The 16,248-nt window shown below is 40.2% G+C and overlaps 2 protein-coding genes across 7 annotated transcripts in view; one reads left to right on the plus strand and one right to left on the minus strand.

Annotated features, from left to right (window-relative positions):
• The window catches only part of afap1 (actin filament associated protein 1), an 88,258-nt gene extending 82,805 nt beyond the window's left edge, over positions 1–5,453 (plus strand). For all 4 annotated transcript variants that reach the window (XM_046381211.1, XM_046381210.1, XM_046381213.1 and 1 more), the window contains 5 exons: positions 35–164; positions 1,344–1,508; positions 1,655–1,845; positions 1,989–2,156; positions 3,314–5,453. In XM_046381211.1, coding sequence (XP_046237167.1) covers positions 35–164; positions 1,344–1,508; positions 1,655–1,845; positions 1,989–2,156; positions 3,314–3,340 — 681 coding nt within the window. In that variant the 3' untranslated portion in view covers positions 3,341–5,453. The remainder of the gene's footprint in view (positions 1–34; positions 165–1,343; positions 1,509–1,654; positions 1,846–1,988; positions 2,157–3,313) is intronic.
• Positions 5,454–6,890: 1,437 nt separating this feature from the next.
• Positions 6,891–16,248, minus strand: part of sorcs2 (sortilin-related VPS10 domain containing receptor 2) — a 277,555-nt gene continuing 268,197 nt past the window's right edge. Inside the window, exons 22-30 of one of the 3 annotated variants that reach the window (XM_046381208.1) lie at positions 15,291–15,424; positions 14,224–14,347; positions 13,442–13,554; positions 12,445–12,567; positions 12,218–12,317; positions 12,064–12,111; positions 11,565–11,667; positions 10,709–10,869; positions 6,891–9,158 (exon numbers count right to left, since the gene is read on the minus strand). In XM_046381208.1, coding sequence (XP_046237164.1) covers positions 9,094–9,158; positions 10,709–10,869; positions 11,565–11,667; positions 12,064–12,111; positions 12,218–12,317; positions 12,445–12,567; positions 13,442–13,554; positions 14,224–14,347; positions 15,291–15,424 — 971 coding nt within the window. In that variant the 3' untranslated portion in view covers positions 6,891–9,093. Of the gene's footprint in view, positions 9,159–10,616; positions 10,915–11,564; positions 11,668–12,063; positions 12,112–12,217; positions 12,318–12,444; positions 12,568–13,441; positions 13,555–14,223; positions 14,348–15,290; positions 15,425–16,248 lie in introns of all 3 variants that reach the window. The other 2 variants (XM_046381206.1, XM_046381207.1) reach the window with 2 other exon arrangements.

The raw sequence follows: 16,248 nt of genomic DNA on the forward strand, positions 1-16,248 counted from the left end.
TTGAAAAAAATATCTATTGTTCTTCTCCAATCAGCTGAAGGGAAAGAAGGGAACTGCAACCAATGGGGTGGCATCAAAGCAGAAGACAGAGCCAAAGAACCAATCCAAGAAAAATGGAGTTAGTGGGACAAATGGGACGGCTACTCTCAAACGCAACAGCTCTAGTAAGTAGCTATGAAAAGCATGTTCCAGTGTCCAATAAAGTATGTATCCAGTTATATGTTACTTTCGGTAGGGAACTAAAGTCTTGATATCAGAAAGGCTTATTATGCTTTAAACAGTTGTGTGGAAATTCAAGAAATCAAAAGTTATAATATCATTAAAATAATTCTAGTAATAGTAGTAATGGTGTTCCATCTTTTGCTCAGTTTTATGAGCAATCAGAGAGTGTGTCAGGCTCCCCCAGTCCCAGCATCGCCACCACTATTTGCTTTCCAGCAAAACTCCACTCCACAGCAATTTAGAAAATGCAGGATGTCCAAATTACAGTTGATTTCAGTAGGGGGAGAGTAAATAAGTTGAAAATGTAATACCTATCCTAGCCTCGATCCATGTGACGCAAGTGGACCGGACTTGAACCTCTACCAACACTGAGGTAACACTGAAACAGAAGCAATAGCCTGATTGGAGCCCAGATTGTTGTGAGAGGGTAGAATGTATTTAAACTTCTTTGTTGGCTTCTAATGTGCGAACGAGGAGGGTTGTCATTCCTCCGCACCTCGAAATGGAAATATGTGTCTTGTTGGATTTAGAGAATGCCATATTTCCGGAATTTCATTTCATCAGAATTTCAAAAAGGTCAGCAGCAGTTTGCTTATGAGGAATCGCTCAATCAAAGTTCACATGCACGCACGTAGACACACAGATGGTGGATGGTTAGCCTAAGTGTATTTTCCAGTAAGGGAAGGCATGGTCCTTGGTGTAATTAATAACAGCTTAAGGCTGTGGCTGTGAGTTCAGTGGGTTTCTTGGTAGTTCTTGTCTTACCCGTGCCTTGATAATAAAGGCTGTGCTCTCCTTTTCCTACATGTGTTGGTTTGCTGTCCTGGAAAATCTCTTATTTTCAGATTTCACAAGCAATGCACCATCACTGGGGGAGTGTTAGGGAGCCCTCGTGTTATCCATCATGCTGTGTTAGCTAGTGCTATGATTAATGTTGCCTTGCTAAGGAAAACAAGTCCTAGTTTTGTAAACTTCAGTTGAATGGGATTTCATAATTTAACAAGGAGTTCAGTCTAATCCAGAGCAGCGTGAGTGGTCCTCATCTGATTTGCACATTTGTAATAGAAACAGAAACAGATTCATTCTATCCAGCTTTTCACCCTCAGTCTCGATCTTGCCAGGTGCAGAGCAGTGTAAGTATGGCAAGAACCGCGTGGAGGCCGATGCCAAGCGGCTACAGTCTAAGGACGAAGAGCTAACGAAGAAGAAGCAGGAGATCAGGAACCATCTGACCCAGCTAAAGAAGGAGAGGAGAGACCTGCGTACTGCTGTGGAAGCTGCTGCTGGTAAAAGAGAGAGAACAAAAAAAATTCTTTATTTCTTTCATTAATTTAAATGTAAAGTGCTGGAACTCCGACACTCTACATTTAAACCCTGTGCTTAACATCCTGCCATGTGCAAATTTATTAAAATCCCCATCTACCTCCGCTAGGGAAACGCTTGCACGGCTCTTTGTCGGAGCAACTGAAGAAGGTGGAGGAAGACTGCAGACAGAAGGAGGAGGAGCGGGTCAATCTGGAACTGGAGCTGACAGAGGTCAAGGAGAGCTTGAAGAAAGCCCTGAGCGGAGGGGTCACCCTGGGCCTCACCATCGAACCAAAAGCTGGCTCCTCTGGACTCCAGGTCAGGACGCTGTCTTCTATTGACTTGTTGTGTTTCAACATTTTCACAGTTGTTAAAAAAAAAAAAAAAAAAAAATCAAATTAAGTCAGCTAACTGCCTGCCAATTTAGCTGTCTAATGCTTTTCCCCTGTCCATGTGTGTAGTCACCAGCAATGTTGCGATGGACCCAGGAGTCCTCTCCCTTCTCCAGCTGTGACACCAGTGACACGGAGTCCTGCTCCCTTCCCGTCAACAGCGCCTCGCTGCTCCGCCGGCAGCAGGCCGTCCAGAAGCCCTCACCAGTCCGGGGACATGTCCTCAGGAAGGCCAAGGTCAGAGCTCACATCGCAGGCGGGGCAATAGAACAAGTTAGAACAGTTTGCTGATACGCTGGGACAGTTTATTTAAATTTGCTACACCAGTAGTGCGTCGGTAGTGTCTGTAGCAGAGGTGTGTGGACCAAAGTCACATAACAGTCAGTCAGACTCGACTTTAGAATTAAAACTCAGCTTTGATGTGGATACCTGAAACTTCAGCTGTGATTAGAAAAGACTTGATATCCTTCCAAAGCCCGGAGACTGAAAATATATTTTTTATACTGCTAGACAAACTATATCATGTGACCTACTTTTGGACAGATGAAAGGGTTTTTCCTGTATGGAAGAATTTTTGCCGCCCAAACTAAATGAAATGAGAACGAAGATAGAAATTCAAACCCCCATCCGAATGCGTCGATGAGCAATTCATCAAACTGTTGAACAAGCAGAACACAAACTTAAGTGCAACGTCTTTGACTTCCAGCAGTCACCACCCCTCATCTGCTATGCCCCTATTCTAACATATCTTGATAATTAAGCGTGCTACAAGCGACGCTCAAACAGCCCATCATTTAAACCCAGGTGTTCTTTTGTACCGACGTGTCACAACAGCAACAGGAAGAGCGTGGAGTGGTGCACACAGTGAGGAAATCTTTAATGAAAAGGGACAGGTTGTATTGATAGCAGTAACAACATGAACGCATTGCAAGTCAGTTAGTCATTTTACCACAACCGTTACCATGATAAACCATTCAGCTGGATCGCCCAGTCCGAGCTGTCAACAGAAAGATCCTGCTGACTGAAACACAACCTTTAGGACTTGGACTTGACAGAACTTGATTATCTCGACTTTGAAGCTGACCTGAGATGGCAGTTTTCACACTGAAGGAGAACAGAAAATAGAACTGAGGCTTTCTTTATGATAAAATAATAATAATAATAAAAAACTTTTATTCATAAAAGTCCATAACTCACAGGCATAACCCTGCAACTCATATTCACCAACACAGAAATTTAGTCTTTGTTGGTTTGTTATGGCAGGTTTAAGGGGTTTTTTTTTTAATAATGCCTTTAGATTATTTTTGTATTATTTTATTTTAATTGATTGAGAATGAGAACACACATACTGGTATGATTGTATTTTACCAAGCATGTCTCTGTTTGTTTCACAGGAATGGGAACAGAAGACTGGCACATAAATCAGCCAACGGCTCGCATCGGTCTCACTTTAATGTCTTTTTTTTTTTTTTTTTTTTCTTTTGAAGAATTTGTGTATATATTTATTTAAAACTGTTCATACACTCTAAGACCGTGTTGAGGAGGACACAAGCGTAGCATACACGTGAACCACACTGTCAGCAGCGCAACATGCAGACTTAGCAACCATTTAAAACCTTATCGCTATTGAACTTGCTCGGGGCAGCTTGTGATGTCCGCGGTACCCTTTTCAAGCAACTACACTCTTTTTCTCATCTTTCATTCAAATCTGTGCCAGCAGATTGAACGCTCGGGTTCAGAAAAGTTAAACGTCAAAGCCAAGTATTTATTTGTAAATGTTTAAAGGAAATACTAGCTTCCCTTTGTTTATTTATGTTGATCTATTTAAAGTGTTTTGTAGCATTGCGGCATTCCACACAATCCCATCCCCCTCACCTTTAATGGGTTTCATTCGTGCGTCGGCATCAGCAAACAAAGTGCAACTTTTAAGGCTCACAGTAATCAAGTAGTAACAACGCAGCTCCACTCTAAGGTGTATTTCCAGAAGCACAATTAGTCCAAACGATCTCTAAGAAACACAACAACTGAAAGAGATGTTGATGGCTCTATGACATGTTCAGCCTTTTTGTTCAAACTGACAAACTGTTATGCGTGAGAGTCTAATATTGACGACATTACAGTCAGGTAATGGATTTGATATGGATAAAATCAAAGATTTACTCAAACGCTAAACCATCTCTTTAACAGTATGAAGCCACTGACTTCTGATGTTGCCTGACAATCTTTTCAAGATGGCAACCAGGATCAGAGACAGTTGGTTTTTACCCCCTCCAGAACAGTGTGGGGTCATGAGGTGATTTTAGCATTGTGGCCACATTTGGAATTTTAAATCATGTGAGACCTACTTTACCAAGAACATATTTCCATAAGTACAGTTATTACAAAAGAAACAATTTCTATTCAATTTCAATTTATTTATATAGCACCTTATACAATCAAAATTGTCTCTAGATGCTTTACAGAGACCTAGAGCCTGAACCCCCAAGCAAGCAGACAGTGGCAAGGAAAAACTCTCTTTTAACAGGAAGAAACCTTGAGCAGGACCCGGCTCACAAGGAAGAACCATCCTGCTGTAAACAGCCGTAAATTGATACAGACGTTTTTCTTGATCCATTTGTTTCAATATAATATAACAATGAAATGCATATCTATTAATTTCAGAGCTGACAATGTCAAACAAAATTTACCCCCAAAAAGCATCTTTTGTGCTGCGACACACTGTTTCTTTTTTTTCTTTTTTTTTTTCTTTAGGCTTATTTCGTTGGAAATAATCCCAGATAAAACCATACGTAAAATAAGAACCTGCGTGGTACCATTTTAGAAAATATATTTTGTTGGAACCTGCCTGTTAACTGACCACTAATGGAATAATTGTGCCTCTTTAAATAGCCCCCTCAGTGTGATGATGGATGCTGTCATTAGGCTGTAGCAGGACTCTAGCCAGGTGTGTGTTAGTGCTCGGTAAGCCGAGCAGGTCAGGCTGAGGTGAGGCTGCCTTAAGATTTGGTGCTCGTTGATGGGAAACGGCCAATGTTAGTCCCTCATCCATTGTAATAGTTCCACTGCTTAGACCTTTCTGCCGCGCTAATGTTCCTCAGTATACAAGGTTCCTTACTGGGATTGCTGACAGCAGTAGCGTTAGCATGCACCACAGCTAGAGTTTGGAGATCAACGTTATGTGCAGCACATGGGCGCCACCTGCTCCTCAGTTGTGTAAATATTTTCTCTCCCCCTCCTGCTTTCAAATGGATACTGCTCATGCCTGCAATCTAGATGAATAGTCAGCATGTTAAGCATGAAGACGGGGCACACGGGGAGTTACTGTATACCCACAAGTATTTAGTTCATTTCGATTGGCTCAGCGTGGCTTATAGCTGAGTAAGATGTCTGGTGTCAGTATACGTGAACCTGCTGTGTATAGCTTGTTTGTTTTGCACCTTATACATTTTCTCCTCTGTTGTATTCTCAGACAGTCTCCGCCTCGGTGACGGACATGCTGTACATAAATTAATAAACCTCCTTACATCAGAACAACCCTCAGTGACTTTGTGCTTTATTGGCAGGGTTGACGTGAATAATCATGAAAGATCCCCTCCAGACATGCTTTGAGATGTAAAAAAAAAATAAATAAATAAAAAATCCAATTATTTAAATCCTGAATTTTATAGCTACTCCTTTGCCCTCATTAAGGGTTACAGAATATATGAATATACAAATAGCTTAATTGCTGCACATACATCATTCTACTCAGTGAGGCTCAAACATTCACTTCGATTGGAGGGAGCCTTAAAACATTTGTTTTTATTTTTCTAGTCACTTTCAAGGACTTCTTGTCCATTTTTGATTAATAGCTGAGGGACATGTGGGGAAAGTCAAAAACTGAAAAATACAAATTGGAGCATGCACATTTCCAACTCTTCTGATTAAGCTTGTGATGTGACTGAAAGCGTCAGAGCAGCTACTGTACTTAATTGTGTAGGCTTTTCCTTCTCACATCTGATTGGACAAGGACGTTTTTGATGCTCAGCGATAAGTACAACGTTAAACTGACCAACAGTAAGGTGACATTCCCAGTGACATTGTCAGGTTAAAATACATCACCTCCCATTTTCCATTTCTTAATCTACTTGTGTTTAGTACTGTCAAGTCCCAAAATGCAACAATACCCCAAACATGAGCTACATAGACCCCCAAACGTGGTGAAAGGGAAGCATACTTACACATCATTGTGGCATGGCAAGTGACATCACTGGACGTTGCTGAACAACTGTCATATTTCTATGCATGAGAGCTGCTCCATCCTGAGGTGAAAGCCCTCTCTCGAGACATTCAGGAGGACAGTTTTCATTGCAAGGCTGGGGAAAATGCTTGTGACCTCACAGATGGCACAGAGACACTCCCTCTCCACATCATATCTCCTCTGTTTAATTCATACACCAACAGAAATGTAAGAGTGACAACTTGCAGTTAGAGTGGTGCTAAATGTCTTGTCTAACTTTTGGAAAGAAAGCACTTTCTCACAGCACCTGAGTGATTTGGCACCATTTTTTTTTAAGGTTGCTGCTGTCCCTTTTGTCCTTAGAGTGAAGACCATGGACAGATATAAAGATGGACAACGTGTCTCCTGCTGTACACAAAAGTGAAGCCAAAATACAATTATAGCATCAAATATCTAATTAAAACCAAACGTGGGAAAAAAAAATGAACACTTGAACATGCATCAGCATGATAACAGCTACCTTTTGTGTTTGTTTGTTTACCCATGTCACACCTGCTAACATGCAGGAGGGAGGGCACTGTGACCTATACTGCAGCCAGCCATCAGGGGGCACTCAAGATACTTTGACTTTGAGGGAGCTCTCAAGCCGTCCATATTTATATACAGTCAATGTGAAAAGCAGACTGTGTTACTTGCAGTTTTCCCACCACAAATTGACAGTCTGTAAACCAGTCAGATAAAACCAACAGACATACAAGTTGTGGGAGTGATTTATTCCTTGTTGCAGGTCGAGTGCACTACACTCCCTGATGAGGACACACAATTGTTTTTAATAGCAAAATCAATAGATCAAACAAATCGGAAGAAAGAGGAAAAGAAGGACGGTGTGGTTAAAATCATTTGATCGGTGCCATCAGCTGTGAAACTCCTTCACTATTATATTGGAATATCACAATTCCACTTTGCCCTTTGTTAAAGAGGACAGTGATACAATGATGACACATCACTGGAAAACTAAGCTGAACATGAGCAGAATATGTACAAAAGATGAATTCGGGTGTAAATCAGAATGAGCGAAAGTGGGCTGGTGTTTGTATAAAACACAACATGAACCAAGGCGTGATCTTGGTGCTTATGGTAGCATTGCTAGTCTGGAAAGGCCTTTCATCCAAAGATCTTCTTAGTCTATAGACTTGTTCACTTGCTGTCTGGTAAGTGTGGACAGCATCATACATCATTAGTGCAATCAAACAAATAAAAGATTAAAAAAAAAACAAAAAGCATCAGAAGCAATAACCAGTGTCTACAGAGAAAGTGACAAAAACTGACAGGTGTATCAAAAATATCCATATACATAGTTGTCACTGTGTACTTGTGAGTATCTTTATGACAATGAAATTATTTCCAGTCAACAATGAAGACCATAAAAGTATCTTAATCATGAGATTACACTGAAAATATCGAAAATGGTAAAAAAAAAAAAAATGTGAAGCAGGCAGTGGCATTGAAGAAGCTTTCAACTTTCATTTAAAGTTCAGGAAACTCAGTGAAGGGTCACTAAAGGAAAAAAAAAACAAAATAAACTGCTGTGTATTTTGGTAGTAGTGTAAAACACTCACACACAGGTCAAAGGGGATATGTACAAAGTGGAGATTGTTCATATTTACACATTTACATACAACAAACCAAACCTTTAAGGAGACATTATTCCACCTCAGGCTATGCCTAATATAGGCTGATACAGACAATATATCAACTACACCTTCCCTCCATAATCTCGACCTTTGTCTCCAGGGGGAATGAGTTTACTTTAACCTCTGACCTAGAAAGTGTAGGGAAGAAGAGAAGAAGGAGGAGGAGGAAGGAGGAAGGAAGGGGCATACTGTCATTAGAAATAAATGAACTGGACAACCACGTATCACTGAGCAGATTCATCTGCTCTTTTAGGCACCATGGGACCGATGACGAGCTCCTATGAAGGTGATGCTCGTTTCAAACACCACCCAACAAACTTATCTACATGTGTGACTTACAGACTGGAAGAAAAGGACACGGATGTGGTGAGATTCTAAAAATGAACACTGCAGAGTGAAACGTACAGTACAGTCTAAAGAAGCTAAGCTCTCCGGGTTACCTGTGAGTGGGAATTTAAGAAAGTGCAACACTGCCCTCTTGTGTTTGCATTGTTCACTTGTCATATACAAATTCACGAGGGTTTGTGTATCCTACATTCCACTGAGAGAATATTATTGCCTGTGAGGAGAGAGTATCAAGTAATTGTGGGAAACAACAAGAGAAGAAAGTAAAATATCTATTTTATTTTTTTAAACTGGGCTTCACTTCCTTAATGCACTCTACTTTTTGTGCTTGGAAACTGGTCTTTGGGCACTAACTACCTTCAGTACCTACGACCAGTTCACCCTCCGTGACTGTGAATGTTATTGGACACCAGTGCAGTGAGTCTGATTCTGAGTATACAGCTGACGGACAACATACACACACAGGTTTGCTTTTTTTTTTGTTTGTTTGTTTGTTTTTTTTGTGTGACGCCATCAAGACCTTCGTCCTCACCGGCTGTCAGTGCAGTTATCTAGGGCTGGTGTGGGAAGCGGGGAGGGGAAGGGGGCTTGCAATGATGTAAAATATATCTAGGTAAAGCAGAGCGCCACCCATCCCATAACAGGAGGAGACAGGAGACAGAGATATAGGAGACGACCCTCCACCAAGCTCAGCCCTCATACCAACCCCACCCCACTCCAAAGGAACAGAAATATTACACGGAAGCTGGAGGGGTTGAGGAGGCCGTGGAGTGGAGGTGAAGTGTCTGAGGAAGAGGAGGAGGGAAAAGAGAAGAGAGAGAGGGAGGGAGGAAGGAAGGCAGAGTGGAGTCCCTGTGCTTGTTAGCGGACTAGGCTAGGCTAAGCTAGCTCGTTAGCGTTGCCACCACGGCAACCATCAGCTGGTCAGGTAATTGTGTAGTTCTCTGGAGTTGATGCTCAGGACCACACCTGAATGGTTGCCTGGCAACATGAGGGAAGAAGAAAAAGGACAAACAAATAAAAGCAGTGCTAAGAGAATAAAATCAGATCATGACACACTGGGGTTCACTGGGGTTCAAGGTACCCTGTGGAGTTTTCGGATACATCCTCTGAGTGCAATCCCAACTGTGGACGCTCAGATTAACGTAATGATGTAGTAACTGGTCTAGCAACTAAGTACTTGTACCTTACTGAAAACTTTCTATTGTATGGAATGTTTTACTTTTACACTAATATTTTTAGAGGGATTTTTCTTTTTATTTGACAGCTGTAGTTGTGAGTTATCTTTCAGATTAAGTCTTAGATTACAAAAAAGAAGAATACAATAGTTTGTTGGAGTTTAAACTAGTGGCCTCAGCGCATAGTATGGGGCCCACAAATTCTCACATGTTTCGTGTGAGTTCAACATTTCGGATGGTTTCATTTAACGAGAGGTAAATTATCCAATATTTCGCAAAACAGCAATGGTCAGTCCAAAGAATCTGCACAGACGGTGACAGTTAGCATCATCAGCTGTCAGTTAATGTGTTGCTGAATAATTTTCTGTCAGTCGAGTAAGTGACTGACTCACAAGTCTAAATAGATAGATAGATAGATAGATACTTTATTGATCCCGAGGGAAATTCAATAATGTTTCAAACAAGGATCGGCTTGTGGAAACATTGCTCTAAAGTGCCACTTATTGTCCAAAACTCCACAGGACACCTTTAAACTTTATATCAGCTTGACGTCAATGCAGAATGAACAGTTTGATATATATATATATATATATATATATATATATATATATATATATATATATATATATATATATATATATATATATATATATATATATATAGGTTTTCTACATGTTGGTCACGTTCAGTGATGTATAGGTTAATAAAACCCCCATCACTCTGACTGTGTATCTTTATAACAGTACATACAGCAGTGGATATGCAGACTAACGTTTTGTCATTCTATTATTATTATTGTAAATAAGCAAATAGGATTTTGTTTATTCTTATATGATTATAAAGTCTTATTGATTCATGGTGAGATGAATCACTTTAATTAATAGGACAACAAAGACCTTGGTTAACCATACACTACAACCCAGATCGCAAGGCCTTTCATCACCATCATTAACACAGCTATCATACCAGATCATATCATATATCATAACATGCCTTGTAGGCATTGGAAAATATTCTACATAACTGTTGGAATTGATGTCATGAGAGTAACAACTCAATTTAACTCCATAAAAATACATCTTTTCCTGTTTTGTTCACAACACTATGGCACAATAACAACATGTGTTTATGACTTGACTTGAATGTGCTTGCAAATGCAGCTTATGACCATAAAGTGCCTTGAGACCAACCTTTTGAGGTGAAAATAAAGATCTGAATATTCATTTCAAGGATGAAAAAAAAAGCAGAAGTCCTCCAGTACCTTGGGGTGTGTTAGCTGCTGGTGTTAGTGGCTTGGGTTTTAGTAGCAGTGGTTAGTGGTAGTCCTTATAAGGGAACGGAAGGCGGGGCTACCTCCTGCGTTACCTAGAGTCTGTGAGTCCAGGTCGTCGTCGATGAACTCCTCACCCTGGATGATGTGCTGGGTGTCCTCGCTGTGATTTACTGGGCTGGTCATTTCCTGCTCCTTTTCGTTGTGCATCTGGGCGTAGACATTGCGGCTGCCCGGAAGCTTCCTGAAAAACAGCGGGGGATAGGCATCCTCAGTCCTAAGCCAAGGACTGTGGGATTTGTTGTTTTCGTAAGATGAGGCTGTAGTTTTGCACTGCATTCTTTAATTAAAGTGACTTTTTTTGGGGGGGGGGGGTGCATTTGTGTTCAGGAACGCAAGGTGGAGGTGCTGTTGGTGTTACTGATATGAGAGGAAAACATGCAGTTACACAAAATATCACAAATTCCACATTTTAGCCATCTCATTCACTCCCACAGGTTATGTATTTACTGTCATGAACTGGCTGAGCATTTTAACATTTTTAATTTCTTTTTTGATAATCAGTTTTTGAAATTCAGAGGCTCCCTGTGACAAGGTGCAAAAATCAGAGAGTGTGGCTTTTAAGGTGCATTAATTAGCTATGAAATATCATAGTGTTTAAAAAAATCAGGTTGAAGCAGTGTCTCTATATTTTTTGGTAACATTATCCAAAATGTCCTGACCTGCAGGGCAACTTTTGTATTTATTCAAAACATACCTCTGTTATATCAGTGATGAACACAAGCAGGAGCCAAATATTTTGGAATCAAAGGTCCAAGAGATGAAAAAATTTCTATTTCCCTTTTTTTTGTGAGACAAGCTGTTTTTTGTTTTTGTCTGTCGAGACTAGTCTCCTTATCTGACTGACATGTCGCAGCTCTTTAACATAACTTGGCTCACCTTTTGAACTTGTAGAGGATGAAGGAGCCAGCGGCAATGATGCTGATTAGGAAAATAACTGCTAGAGCCCAAACACCTGGACCTCCAGCAGCTCTGTGGTAGCCTGGGGTGATGATGTAAACACATAAACCAATAAAAATGCATCATGTTTGCGCAATCAGAACATAAAAAACATTGTCATAGGCAAATCAAGGAAAGTATAGTAAAAGTCAAAAACTGCAGGGGTGAAGGGACAGATGTTATATAAAGAAGTTCAAAAGATCCAACTGAACTAAGGATTCTGCTAAAAAAAAAAAAACACCCTTCATCTAAACCAAAGCCATTTTAAACTCAGTGAAGGATAATCAGGTGGATGAAAAAAGCACAGCACAGCACACACAGATTTAAACTGGATAAGATTCTGATTTGTTAGGAAACCAGGACAGGAAAAAGGCGAAGGAGTCAAAGAGTACTGAAATAAAGGGCACCCGTACTGCAGGTTTATGGTTCATGAACGCACCAGTCTCTGCTGCTGTAGCTGTTGAGTCATTAGCAATTACACCTAGCCCTTGGAGATAAATCAATAACATGCAATCATCATCAACATCAAAAATTGTACATTTGAAAAGCAGACTTTACCGGAAAGAAATAGCAATTCCTTGTACATGTAGTACCTGCATTTGGTTCAGCTAGCATCACCAGTACTTGTAGACCTCCTCGCACCACAAAGCTGACGTTGTTGTCATTAAAGGCCTGCACGATGGCTGGAATATGCTGAGGATAAGAAAATATTAGCTTAAGGAAACCATGGCTGCACACTTGTTGACTTTTAGTAGTTCTGAATACAAAATATGGCACTCTCCTAATTTGTGTGCATTTTAAGATTTTTTTTTTTTTTTACCTTATCAACAAACATGCTCCTCTTGGCTGGTTTGTCGTCCAGTGGGAGCACGTACAGGTCAGCAGTGGTGGGGAGGCCCGGCTTCACCACCGTAATGAGGGACTCCTGGGGGACACCTGTGATCTGAGGGCAGATTGTTAAACGTCAGTCACACCTTAAAGTTGCACTAATCAATATCTTTATTAAGAAGGGTTCAAAAATGCCAAATGTGTAATGTGAAAGGCTGTGATGAACCTACAGAGACTTCATACCCAACTTCTTTGTCTCTTTTAGCTCATTGTTTCTGTTTAGTGGCCCACAAACTGCCCTAATCAACCCTGTTTCCAAAAAGGTGCTGCTAATCTTTCTCTGTGTCACCTGGACATGTAGGCAACCATTTGCCCACACCAGCCATAACATAAAATATAACTTCACATTGCACTCATATTACAACTGCATTTCATATTTTAGCCTTTTCTGAATTGTTGTTTTTTTTGCTAATGCTCTAGGGATGTTAATGCAGCCCATCTGTTGACATTCGTTGGCATGGTAATGAGAAAAATGTTTTTAGCTGCACTGCCACAAATTGTTGGCTCACATATTTATATCCCCCTCAGTATGTATTGTAATCAGGTTGGGGATCACTTCATTTTTCCAATATCTTGTGCAATACTGTGATCTATGACCTGTAAAGCTAACAGCATTCCAATCAGACTGAGCTGTACATTATGCTTAGCACTATTAGGAAATGTTAGCATGCTAACACACAAAAGATTGTAAAAACAGTACCTGTAAACACTATACTTACTAAAAACAGCATGTTTAGCATGCATGCATTAGCGTTTAGTTCAAAGGACCATTGTGTTTAAGTATACAGCTTTGGGGACTCATAGTCTTGTTAAATGTCTACTTCCAACTTTAATCTATTTCCTATTTCCACGTATCAGCATTAGACTGCGTTGAACTCACTCATGCATTTTTACAGTGTTTGTAATCATTGACCTTGGTGTAGTCTTACCTTAGCGACTATTTTGGTGACCACCTGACCAATATCCTCTCTCCACTCTGGGATGTTTGGGTTGAATCGGTCCAGGTTCGCGCTGAAGCTCAGAGAGATGACCTGGAAGTTATCTGGGATCAAACAGACCAGAGGAATAGTTAGGGATCATCACAGTTCAAAAGTCAAAATGAATCACAGATACTACATATCCACTTCACAGGAAATCAGATCAAAACAACGACGGCAGAAACACACTGGATGTACAGATATGTGCTGAATGAACAGATATGCCTTGGAGAGAACATATGAAGAGAAATGCAGTGATAGCATTAACAGATGGAAGTAGCTTGCCAGCTCCTAAAATAAGAACTGAAATGCTGAAATACAAAGATGTACTGAAAAGTGTCCAGGAAACAAGATTAAATTGAGCAGGATATTATTGACTTCTGAACTAAATAGCCTACTAAGACGGAAGTGGATCCTAGTCAAAATTCAGACATAAAAATCAGCCTCAGCGTCCTACTGCTTTATTGTTATAAATAAAACAAGCAAAGAGAGAGAGATCATGTGTTTTAAAGCATCAGCGTAAAACTCAGGCAGCAGTGGAGTAAACTCCATCTGCTGAGGTTAGTTAAGCCGTTGTGCAAAGTGTTTGAACTTTGATGAGAACCTTATTCATTTTTTTATTATATTTATTTATTATATTTGTAAATGTAGTTTAAAATTTGTGTAATTTAGCACCTCATCTGAAGGGTGGATGATTAAGAAGCCTGACCCAAATAATTAATTTAATCTGTTACCGTAGACCCGGACTGTCCTGGTATCCTGCACCATGGATCGACTGTTAGAAGCCTGGACGGTGACCGAAACCTCTCCTGTCTCTGGGAAACGAGTCGCAAGGCTGTTCTGCAGAGTCAGTGTAGGCTACAAGAAAAAGTCACACCAGGATGGCTGTTAGAAAAGTCAACAGAGGGTCTGAAATGTCTGAGGTCACAAAATGAAGATGATTTAAACAGTCATCTTCACTTAAAGTGGCTACATCAGATATTGTACAAGGGAAATGTAAAAACAATGTAAAAACAAAACATCAGAGGGGCTGCATAGTGTAATGAACCCAGAGAGAACTATCAGCTGTATCTGTAGCTCCCCTTGGGTTGACTGAGCTTCACAACAAGTTTCTGGTCCAGGTACTGCCTTGGTGCACTCTCACCGCTCTCATAGGGTTGTTTTTTGATGCAGGAAGCAGCTGTTTTTAAGGGAAAAAGCTCTAAAAACACTACCTGAAGACCTACAATAGCAAACAGACACAATTAGTGACTAACTGGTGAACATAGTGGAGCATTCGACAGCTTAAAGAGCCAGATATTTTTATTTTCAGTAGCTTGAAAAGCTAAATAAGAATGATGCCATATGAACTTAACACTTGGTGATATGCCAGTGTTATGTTCACAATTTGTTTCTGACGCACTCAAGTTTTCTCGCCCCAAAAACTTTACTTCAACCCAAATTTCAGCAGTAGCCTGCCGCCATTTTTAGCCTAAACAGGTTATTACGTTCATTGTACACCACCTACTCAACATCAAGCAGCTGACAGTTAGCAACTTGCTGGTCAACATAGTGGAGCATTTAGCAGCAACGCTAAGCTAATCTAACTGATGCTGCTTTGAGTCAATTCAGTTTATTTATATAGCGTCAGTCTCATGACACTTTCCAATTAGAGCAGGTCTAGACCAAACTCTTTAATAAAATTGTAATACAGAGAGCCCAACATTCCCAGAATTTCCTTTTTTAAAAAGTGTAGTGACAAAATATATTTTAGTGTCTGTAAATGTTAAAAGATAAAGTTTGTAGTGTGTCTTGCAGGTACCTGCAGGTTGTCTCCTATCCACCAATAGAAGACAGTCAGGTTAGCCTCAGTGGGAAGAACTATGGCTGTCAGATTGACCTCATGATTTCTCCCAGCAATGGGAACCACTTCCAAGTGCACCTCCTGGAGAGGAGCTGTAAGAGCAAAGCAATCACTTCACACTTCACATCAAACACTGGAAAACTGGAAGTGAGTGTAATTTGGGTTTGATAGTATTTGCAGGTCAAAGTTACATTAAAAAAGTATGTAAGACAACTATATTATATGAGGCCAAACATGCTATAATCTTTACAAAATAAAGGTATGACAGGTCAGTGAGTTTCCCACATAAAGAGACCAGCTCTTTGTGTTTTAAAGCTGCACAAAGACAGAGCTGGGAAAAACCTTCCAATCTCCCTGACTGAAACACCACCGATTTGTCACATATGATAAATTTCAAATGTGAGACATGGTGAGTGGGAGGGAACCATTTCTACCCCAGGAAGTAAAAAATAAAAAAGGTTACAAAAACTTTTGCACAGTACTGTATATTGAAAAAAATATTTATTGTGTGTAGTCTGCCAAACTGTCGTAAACAGGATGCATGCAAGTTAATGTACAGGACAACCTGAGTTGCAGCTGCCTTACATAGAGTATGTAGTAGAGCAGCTTAAAAGACAAGATCCTTGTTGCATTAAATACTAAAAATAATCTTTTTTTGTGCCACATAGCATATTGCAGGCAAGATGATACACTGTAGGTGTTATTGTGTGATAAAACTATCGTGTAAAAATCTTGCTAAAAAGGACTGTTTGAAATTTCTATAATGTACCTATCCACAACAGGACACTGCTGTTTTTTCCCCTTTTTAAAAGAAATCCTTATCTGCTTCAGTTTTTTTTAGGAGAATTGCTGCAACATTATTTTGCTGTGAAGCTCCACAAATGTTGTGTGGACAAAAAAAACTAAATCTGCCTTG

Source organism: Scatophagus argus, chromosome 23 (genome assembly GCF_020382885.2).
Source record: "Scatophagus argus isolate fScaArg1 chromosome 23, fScaArg1.pri, whole genome shotgun sequence".
NCBI classification, from domain to species: domain Eukaryota; kingdom Metazoa; phylum Chordata; class Actinopteri; family Scatophagidae; genus Scatophagus; species Scatophagus argus.